At 36.5% G+C, this 10,790-nt stretch overlaps 1 protein-coding gene across 1 annotated transcript; it reads left to right on the plus strand.

Annotated features, from left to right (window-relative positions):
* The first annotated feature begins 9,943 nt into the window (after nucleotides 1-9,943).
* On the plus strand, nucleotides 9,944-10,354 carry LOC114697975 (60S ribosomal protein L27-like). The gene has a single exon (XM_037203429.1). It carries the CDS (start codon nucleotides 9,944-9,946, stop codon nucleotides 10,352-10,354), a length of 411 nt encoding a protein of 136 aa, XP_037059324.1.
* The last annotated feature ends 436 nt before the right edge of the window (nucleotides 10,355-10,790 follow it).

Here is a 10,790-nt window from a genome sequence, read left to right on the forward strand (position 1 = left end):
TGAAAAAAATGGCATTTGTGCATAATTAATACAGACTAAAGGCACCAAGACTTTCTTAAAAGTACAAACTCACTGGCAATCTGTGGTAGGTACTAATAAAGGATAACAATTAGGTACCCAGCCATGATAATGCAATGGGAACCTCACAGAGAAAGAGATGTGTGAGGTCATATACTATACATGATTCCAATTACACAACTTTCTGAAAAGGGCAAAACTATAGAACAAGGAAAAACTAGTGGTTGCTAGGTAGCTGTGAGGAAGAATATGCAAACCACTGGAGGACTGAGGAAATAAACCAGCCCTGGATGTTACTATAACAATAAATGATTGGCATTATACATTTCTCAAAACCCTAAGTTACATAAAGAATAAAATTTTATTGTATGCAATGTCAAAGTAGAAATTCAAATTGTGTATACCTATAATTACTTTCCTCCTACAAGAAAAAAAATGGAAAGGAAAATTGATGATTCTGGTATTAATAAGCACAATAGACTTTAGTCATGTGGTCAAGGCCACTGTCCACAGTTTTATTGTCATGTGACATATTGCCCTTGTAATGAGTGATAAAATGTCACCATGTTTTAAGGTCTTTCTCTGCAAACCTACATCTTTCCAGACAGAAAACATCAAACATATTCCACTAGAAGAACACTTTGAAATTGACTGACTAGGAAATTACAAGACTTTGGGGTAATCAGATACAAGTATGGTCCGAGGAAATTTTCCGATCAAGAGGAGCTCAGTAAATAGCAACATTATCATTATGATGCCTTGTCTTGGAAAACATGCAGCATAATATTACATGGGCTAAAATCTAACTCATGAAGACTGAGCTGGGCTAAAGTCTAAGTAATAAAGACTAAGACTAAGAATAAAAATAATTTAATAAATAATTGTGTTTTATATTGTCTTATTAACTATAGTAAAAGAATAACACTAACATAAATAATCTGTGTACAGGATTATGTTGGCCTGATTTTTAGAGGTTATTTTTTAATTTTTAATTCAGTATATATGTATGTGTTTGTGTGCAGATTTGAGCACACTGAGTGGAGTGGGTGACAAGGCAGAAAAAGGGCAATGCATCCTCTGCAACTGGAGATAGACACGGTCATGAGACATCAGAGTAGGGTGTTGGGAACTCCACTAGGGTGCTCTGTGAGAGCATTACACTCTTTGCTGCTGAGCTATCTCCCCAGACTCTGCTTTTTAATTACTAGAAGAGAAAAGATTTATTTTGCCTCAGAGACTTGGAAATTTAAATCCCTAGAGTTAGGCTAATTGTTTGGTGGCTGTGGTGAGTTATCACAGAGTGATGGAGGACAAGTGACAGAGCCAAAGCTTCTTGAGTCTAGGAAGTAAAGAGGACAAGAATGAGGCTCCATGATTCTCTTTGTATGTGTCCCAAGGACCCAGTTAATGCAACTCTGGCATCTGCATTAGTGTCTGTTACATTCCCATGGCAGCACATTGTTGCCAAGCATTTAATCCATAAGTCTGTGAGCAACATTCCAGATGCAAATCATAGCAAGGTATATGAAAATTCTCCCTACTTCCTATTAATATTTTATTTAAAAATAAAATTCTTCAAAGTCAGTGTGCTAAAGCCCCCAAAGGGAAGTCATGAATTTAAAGAAAATGCTTGCAGCATTAACACAGCAGAGTCCACAGATCTGCCTCTTGATCCTTCACTTTCAAGGGCTGAACAATGCTTACTGATGTCACTGAACACTAGTAAGGAAGACAAATTGAGATATTGAGAATTTTCAACTTTTAACTTCTTTTTAGTTACCTTACAAAATAATTGGCATCAAGATCATATGTGTGTGTGTGTGTGTGTGTGTGTGTGTGTGTGTGTGTGTGTATTGATCCCCACTACCTTGCCTCACCTCTCTTTTCCCCTCTCTGCTCTCCTATTCCCTACATATTGTCTCCTTCATGCTTTCACACCTATGGAGACCTGTCACTGATGATCAGAACTAGCTCTGAATTCCTGAACATCAACATGGTTACTACAAATCATCACCCATAATGTACTTTGGTGTGAGGTCACAACTGACATCTCTTGGGAGGTATGCTCACGTGGGTCCAGGAAGTGGTCCATTCTGTGGATGTTTCTTTAATTCCTGAGTATATAATTGTAATAAAGTACATGATCACTTTCAGAAGATCCAAGGGAGTGAATGAGAAGTCCTTGGATTCCTTAACTGACCACTCACTTAACAATAAGTACAATCTTAATCTGACACATTATAGAATTTAGTGACACCAATGGAGTGTGTCTATCTGTACCATGATCTAAAGAGTAGACAAGACACAAAGTTTATCAGATCTGTAGAATGGTCCAGTACAGAGTACAGCAATGATGAAAGTTACTGATTTAAAGATGCCCTACAGGAAACAGACCTCTGAAGGGATGAACTACAAAATGTGACTGGAGACTTTTTTCACAGGGATTATGTAGCCATTATCTGGGTGCACAATATTACCTTGATAAAATTCTTCAAAACTTCCTAGTAAGTTATCTTTTTCTTAGGGGCTATCTACCAGCCCGGTTTTTTTTTTTTTTTTTTTTTTTTTTTTAGGAATTTGCTTTAGCTTTGCAATATGTGAAATCTTAGAATTGTAAAAGTCTTTCTCAGTAGTAAAATGAAAGTTGTATACCATTCCCAAGAATTCTCATCAATATGGGTGCCTAAATATGGCCTGAAATAGGATAAGATCAATAGACATACAAATGTGGACATGTGGGAGAACAGTTCAGGAGGTCTCAACAGTAGGCAAAGAACTAAAGACAACTAAAGAGAGAAACAATGAACTCCATGGAAGAGAGCACCAATTCCTTATCTAATTCCAAATGGTCAGTCCTGAAAACATGTACATACAAGTAACATTATACAGACTCAGCAGATCAAGCAGGTTGTTTTTGCTATATATAGTATATGATAATATATAATATTATTTATATATCAGCAGATGGGGTACATGAGAGGATTTGGATGGAGGAAATGACAAATATAATCTCAAAATATATTTTTAAAGAATTAAAAAAGCATAAAATTGTCAAAGAGAAGAGTCTATGCTTATGCAAGGAAAACAGAGGATGAGGAAGTTTATATCCTCACTATCCTACATTAATCTCTTGTCCAGCTAATATATAAGGCAAGTATTGGACAGAGTTATCATTTGGAGTTATTTTAAATGTCCAACATGACAAAAAAACACAAGAATATTTATAAATCAAGATAGATGTGATGCCACTATTTTTGTGGAAAATACCTTTCCTCATCATTTTAGAGATTTGATAATTAAATAACAATGTATAATTACATATTTTAGTTTTATATCTGTTAAAATTTTATGTGAAAAAATGCTTTACCAATGACAAGATTTTTAAGGATGTATATAGAATGCTTCCCACCATCATTTGTCACTAAGGAAGTCATATTGAAAATGCAATGCAATAGGATGTCAGATCAAAGTGCTATAGTTATAACAGTCACTATTCTATAGTGAGAGTTTGAAGAAAACCAAGAGTTTATGCCTTCCTGGAGGAATTTCAAAAGTACTCAACCACTTTAGAAAAGTGGTGGAAGTTTCTTAAAAATACAAATATAACATCCTATAACCTTTGGACTTTTTACTCCTTCATATTTCCTCACGAATTATTCACATTTATTAAGCTGCTAAGTTGCTGCAGGTTAATTCTACTTAAACAAGATGGGCTTCTTTCCTCATGGTTCTGAATGCTGGAATTCTGAGAACACTGTGTCACAAGGGTGGTTTCTTCCCAGGCTTCTGATGAGCTTCTCTCCGTCTGTTCACATCATCTTCTTTGTACAAGCCTGAATCCTCAGATCTTGTTTAGGAAGAGAGGGAGTGGAGATGGCTACATTGAACTAGTGTCCAACCAGGGACTTTATTTACTGTTAATTATCTCAATAAACACTGTCTCCAAATACAGTCACATTCTGGTTCCTAAGTTAAACATACTAATTTCAAGCAAAAAGTATAGACATATAAGAAGGTTCAGAACATATTTACCAACACATGTGGGAAATAATTCAATGCTAATGACACTTGATGCTCTTTTAGAAAGTCCTGGTTCAGATTCCAACACTCAAGGGGAGCTCAAAACCATCAGTAACTCCATTTCTAGTGGATATTGCCCTCTCTTGACCCTGCATCACTAGGCATATACATGGTGCACTCACAGAGAGGGAAGCAAAGTATTTAAACACATAAAAATAAATACCCCCCATTTTTTAATAGGAAAGAGAAAACACAAAGAATAGAGCAATACTTCAGCAGTCTATATTGCTCTTACAAGAAAATGGAGTTAATTTTTAGCACCTACACCAGGCAGGTCAGAACACCCTGTAACCCCAGTACTAGGGGACCTGGCGTTCATGCACTGTGTTCTGGTATGTATAGGCACCCAGACTTATTTATACATACAGAAATACACACGATTAAAAAGTTAAATAAGTCTTTAAAAATAAGAGAATGTAAAGGAACAATGTGGTGCATCTCTAATATAGAAAATTATTCAATAATAAAAACTCATCAAATAATATGAATGATAATCATGGACTGCTGTGGGATGGTCTATATGTCAAATTGATCTGATTGGTCAATAAATAAAACACTGATTGGCCAGTGGCTAGGCAGGAAGTATAGGCAGGACTAACAGAGAGGAGAAAAGAAAGAACAGGAAGGCAGAAGGAGACACTGCCAGCCACTGCCATGACAAGCAGCATGTGAAGATGCTGGTAAGCCACAAGACACGTGGCAAGGTATACATTTATAGAAATGGATTAATTTAAGCTATAAGAACAGTTAGCAAGAAGCCCGCCACGGCCATACAGTTTGAAAGCAATGTAAGTCTCTGTGTTTACTTGGTTGGGTCTGAGTGGCTGTGGGACTGGCGGGTGACAAAGATTTGATCTGACTATGGGCAAGGCAGGAAAACTCTAGCTACAATGGACATCATGTTGAGGATCTGAAACAGATCTGGAGTATATAAATAAATGATAATATGTATGTAAATGAACCTTACAAATATAACCAGTTACCCAATTTCTGAAAACATTTGCAATAAAAGTGAAATCAGTGGTATCTGCACTCCTGTGTTTATTAAAGCACTATAAATACAATCAACCTACACAATTTTGAGTAGGTTAACAAATGAAGATCATGCTGTACATATTATAATAGTATAATATTCAAAAGAAAACTAAAATTCTTTCACTTGGATCAAAATGAATCAATGTAGGGAACTTAATTCCATTAAATAGAATTAGTCAGACAGAGCCTAACAGAATTGTACTTGTGTTCTTATACATAGAACTTAGGTTGACTTGAGTGAAAAATACAATCTCTCGAGACACAGGAGAAGTGTAAGTTAGAGGTAAATAAAAGTTGAATGAATACAACTACCCTGATTTCATAAGTATGTGTTTGAACCTGTATTGAAATATTATACTATGTCTCATATATCTGAGCAACTGTTCTATTAGTTAAAACTTCTAAATATTTTAAAGAGGAGAAAGCACTAACTATGATATTACTATTTTACAACCTATAGACTATCAGCTTATCACACCGTACCCTGTGGGTACATGTAATTAAATTGATAATATTAATGCAACTCAGGATATTGAAAATAGACAATATTTTACAGTCACTTTATAAGAAGTTGTTGCCCTGTTTAGTACTTTCTCGTGTAAAAATCTCTGTGCTTGCTTATAAATATTTAAAATCTTTAAGCCTCATTCTAAGATAGTGCTATTAAAAAACAAAAAATACCCACTAATTTCACAAAGATCACATTAACTAGCATTCATCGTCTACATTTCTATTGTACACTGTTTCCCTGAGCCTTGTGAGCAATTGGAAAGGCCTGAGCAAAGTAAGAAGTAAGTCTGCCACAGCCTCATGGACTCCAGCAAATTTGCATTGTTTACTTCTGAGACAGAGATAGTCCCTTGGTAGTCTCAGGGCAGCACATTTGCATGGCTCCAATGAATACCAAGCTTGGAAAACTCCAGTTCTTTGTAATGTGCAGTGTAAAATCCTATTTGACCTTTCCATGGGGTGGGGACATTTGGCTTGCTCTTTTGTAGCAAGTAAAAAAAACCTGCCCTCTGCTCAGAGAAAGTGCCAGCCTCTGTCTTCCAAAGTGTTATTCTGCAAGCATCCTCAAAATTGTAGCCTGGATCAAACGAAACAAGTGTCTGGGCTCTGCAGAAAGACTAGAAATTATACCTGTTTCCCACAAACCTTACTTTCATGAAGTATGTAATTGTACATCAAAGCTGTGATACTATCTATAGTGTGAATCAGGTAAGATTACAAATGAATCTTAAAATTGACAAATGATACATGAAAGAGATTCCATTATTACATTTCATTTGTTTATAAGTTCAATAACTTTGCCTGAACAAGAAGTTTCCCCAATTGTTCCAAATACGTTCAAATTACAGTGAAATGTGTCACTGAAAACATAAGTTGATTGTTGCACATGTAATGTATCTTTAAACAACTACTCCCTTAATCCATGCATTAACCAGTCCCACCAAAGCATGAAATTAAATAAATAAATACCTCTTCCAAACAGAAATTCATTTTTATATAGGAAAAAATCCTTCTGTTTTCAGTAACTAACATAGGATGATAAAATGCTCAAAGCTAGAGCTGAAGAATGGTTTGCGAAGGACAGTGAGTAATTGGTCATGCTCCTGGGTATTCATTTTAGTTATAAAGACAATTAGGTGATCTCCTAATATTTTTTGTACCTATGGTTCTCCTCTGTATGTCGTATTTTCCTACCTGGGTTTTCTAACACACCATTGGTATGTGCAAGAACCAAGAAAGGAATTTCTTGTCAGAGTTTCATCAGTCAGCAATTGGGTGGGTACCTAGGAAGTCCATGACAAGAAAAAGACAAAAACTAAGCTGATAGACTGATGTCCCTGTTCTCTATCTAAAGGACCCTACCCTGGGATATAACTGAAGTGAAACCACATCTTGAAATTAAAGTAACAATAAGGCTTGGACAAAAATATACCAGAGGAGTAAGCAAACAGCTCAGTGAGGAAAGACACGGGCATCCAAGTCTGAGGTCCTGTGTTCAATTTCCAGGAATCTTCAGGAAGGAGGCAGAGAACATGCTACCACAAATTATCTTCCTACTGCCACATACACACCTCAGTGTTTGCACATACACACATATGTGCAGAACCACACAAACACAAATTTTAAAAAAATCACATTTTAAAATCTTAAAATGCCATAGAAAGGACATTTCTATTTTGATGTAAGCAATAGATTTTAAAATCAATAATGGATACATTATTATTCAATACAATAAGTGGCTTTTAGAGGGAAGAACAGAATCATTGCCTGAGTTCTAACAGTTGTTACAGATACACAGTTTTTTTTTCAAGCTTGTTATTTATAAATTCTTTTAAGTAATCATGAAGATAGGCATTGTAAAACTGTGAAAAGTCATTTAGATGTGACTGCAGTAGATTATACAGCATCTTGTTTATGTAATTTATTGAAAAGGTTAGAAATACAGTTGTGTTGACTAGTGTCAACTTGATACAGTTATAGTCATCTGAGAGGAGGCAACCTCAATTGAGAAAATTCCTCCAGGAGATAAGCAGGCAAGAATGTAAAGAATTTTCTTAATTATTGATTTATGGAGAGAGCCCCAACACATTGCAGGTGGGGACACCCCTGAGCTACATTAGATTCTATAAGAAAGCAGAGTGAGAAAACTACATGGAGCAAGCCAGTAAGCAACACTCACCTACCTCCTCTACATACACTCCTAGATCAAGGTTCCTACCTAGTTTGTGTGTGTGTGTGTGTGTGTGTGTGTGTGTGTGTGTGCGTGTGTAGCAAATATCAGACTTTTATGCAAGTTTACATATCTAATGCTTACAAATTGATTTTATATATTGTCTACAAACTTTAGAACTTTTTTCTTTTTTTAATTTAATTTTATGTTTTTTTTTTACAATACAAGGAAAAGGTCTTCACCAACCCCACATCTGACAGAGGACTGATATCCAGAATATATAAGGAACTCAAGAAATTAGACATCAAAATGACCAACAGTCCAATTAAGAAATGGGCTATAGAAGTAAACAGAGAATTCTCAACAGAGGAAATTCAAATGGCTGAAAGACATTTAAGGAATTGCTCAACATCCCTAATCATCAGGGAAATGCAAATCAAAACAATTCTGAGATACCACCTTACACCTGTCAGAATGGCTAAGATCAAAAACACTGAAGACACCTTATGCTGGAGAGGATGTGGAGCTAGGGGAACTCGCCTCCACTGCGGGTAGGAATGCAAGCTTGTACAATCACTTTGGAAAACAATATGGTACTTTCTTAGAAAATTGGGAATCAATCTCCCCCAAGATCCAGCTATACCGCTCTTGGGCATATACCCAAGGAATGCTCAATCATACCACAAGAGCACTTGCCCAGCTATGTTCATATCAGCATGGTTTGTAATAGCCAAAACCTGGAAGCAACCTAGATGCCCTTCAACTGAAGAATGGATAAATAAAATGTGGTACATATCCACAATGGAATACAACTCAGCAGAGAAAAACAATGACATTATGAGGTTTGCAGGCAAATGGATGGATCTAGAAAAAATCATCCTGAGTGAGGTAACCCAGACTCAGAAAGACAAACATGGTATGTACTCACTCATAGGAGGATACTAGATGTGGAACAAGGATGACTGTTCCTGCCTAGTTTTAATTTCTGTCTTGGATACCTCAGTGGACAGTGATTTTGGATATGTGAGCTAATAAACTCTTTCCTCCCCAAGTTGCTTTTGGTCATGGTGTTTCATCACAGCAATAGAAAAGTTACTAAGAAAATAGCCAACTCCCAAGGACACAATTATCATGGCAGGAGTCAGAACTGAACCAACATTAATAAAGGAACAGACAAAGCACAAAGATTAAGAAATTGCTTAGATCTGCCTGATGACTAATCTGTCATCCAATGGTTGAGTCTAAGGCAAAAACTCTCACGTGGGCCAGTCTAATTCTACAGGCTACATGGGGAGTACCATTCTAATCTGGGCTATGAGACATTGCTTCCAATCAGTCAATCAATCAATCAATCATCATCATAATTACTCTCTGTGCCTATGCAATTCTAAGATTACTGAAGGAAGGTGTTAAGAGCTGTCTGTTACACAAGCCTTTCCTGACTACTGCATAGAAATTATCCCTCTCAACAGTTCTTGACTTGTTTCCATGCATGCTTTCTACCTTTGCATTATATGAATCAGGTGGTTTTCACAGTGGATTGTTAATAGGTTTCAGAGGTTCAGGGCCCAGAGTGAGTGAGATCTTTGTGTTTCTTGACACTGTGCTAAGAGGTCTGTAATTGATTTTTAAGTGATAGAACTTATACCATCATGTAAACAGTATAGAAAAGAAAGTCAGAAAAAAATTCTCTAGGGTAACAACAGTCCATTTAGCAAAAAATTTAACATGCATGCACACGTGCATCTACCAAGCAATACTAGAAATGTTATATCTTGGTCCCTCAAGCCATTACACTATAGATACAAATTGCTTGCTACTGGAAATATTCCCAGTGAGCTACCTAAGGACTGGTTGCTCAACAGAGCTGAACACATTTGACTACAGCTACTATAAGATTAAACAAACAAAACGGTAATGTCATGGAAATCTCAAAATAAATTTTAGAAGTAATGAAAATTGTAGTTATCATCCCAGCACACATTGAGTGGCTAAATAAATTTGAAGCCATGAAATTATTAAATAATGCAGTCCACTATTGAGGACTTGGCCATGAATACATCCTCCAAGCTTGCTCATAAAGAAAAATAGGCTTTCCTTTCTGCTGGGTACCGGCTCCTTGCTGTTGAAATGGGCAAGTTCATGAAACCTGGGAAAGTGGTGCTGGTCCTGGCCGGACGCTACTCCAGATGCAAAGTGGTCATCGTGAAGAACATTGATGATGGCACCTCAGACCACCCTGACAGCCATGCCCTGGTGGCTGGAATTGACTGCTATCCCCGAAAAGTGACAGCTGCCATGGTCAAGAAGAAAATTGCCAAGACATCAAAGATCAAGTCCTTTGTGAAAGTTTATAACTACAATCACCTCATGCCCACAAGATACTCTGTGGACATCCCCTTGGACAAAACAGTTGTCAACAAAGATGTCTTTAGAGACCCAGCCCTGAAACACAAGGCCAGGCAGGAGGCCAAGGTCAAGTTTGAGGAAAGATACAAGACAGGGAAGAACAAATGTTTTTTCCAGAAGCTTTGCTTTTAGGTACAGACTCTTAATGACTTTTAAAGATTATTTGGAGATATTTCTCATCTACGAACTATTGTTGGGGTAAAAAAAATGATGAACTGAATAATTTGTTCAAAACCTTAGAAGGTGACAAGGACTTAAAAATTCCAAGAGAATTATCACCTGAAGCTGAGAAAGAATTGGCCTTGGTAGAAAAGAAAGTACATGAAGGGCACGTGGATCATATTGATCCAAAGCTGGATTGCATTTTGGTTATTTTACCTTCTAGACATTCTCTTACAGGAACATTAATGCAGAGGGAAAATATTATAATGGAATGGATATTTACCAAATAAACCGAATAAAAAATTAAAAACTTATGGGAAAAAAAAATCTCTGACTTGATTTGGAAAGGAAAATTGAGACTTTGTCAATTAGCAGGAATAGACCCAGCAGAAATTGTCGTGTCCTA

This window comes from Peromyscus leucopus, chromosome 3, assembly GCF_004664715.2.
Source record: "Peromyscus leucopus breed LL Stock chromosome 3, UCI_PerLeu_2.1, whole genome shotgun sequence".
In the NCBI taxonomy this organism is placed as follows: domain Eukaryota; kingdom Metazoa; phylum Chordata; class Mammalia; order Rodentia; family Cricetidae; genus Peromyscus; species Peromyscus leucopus.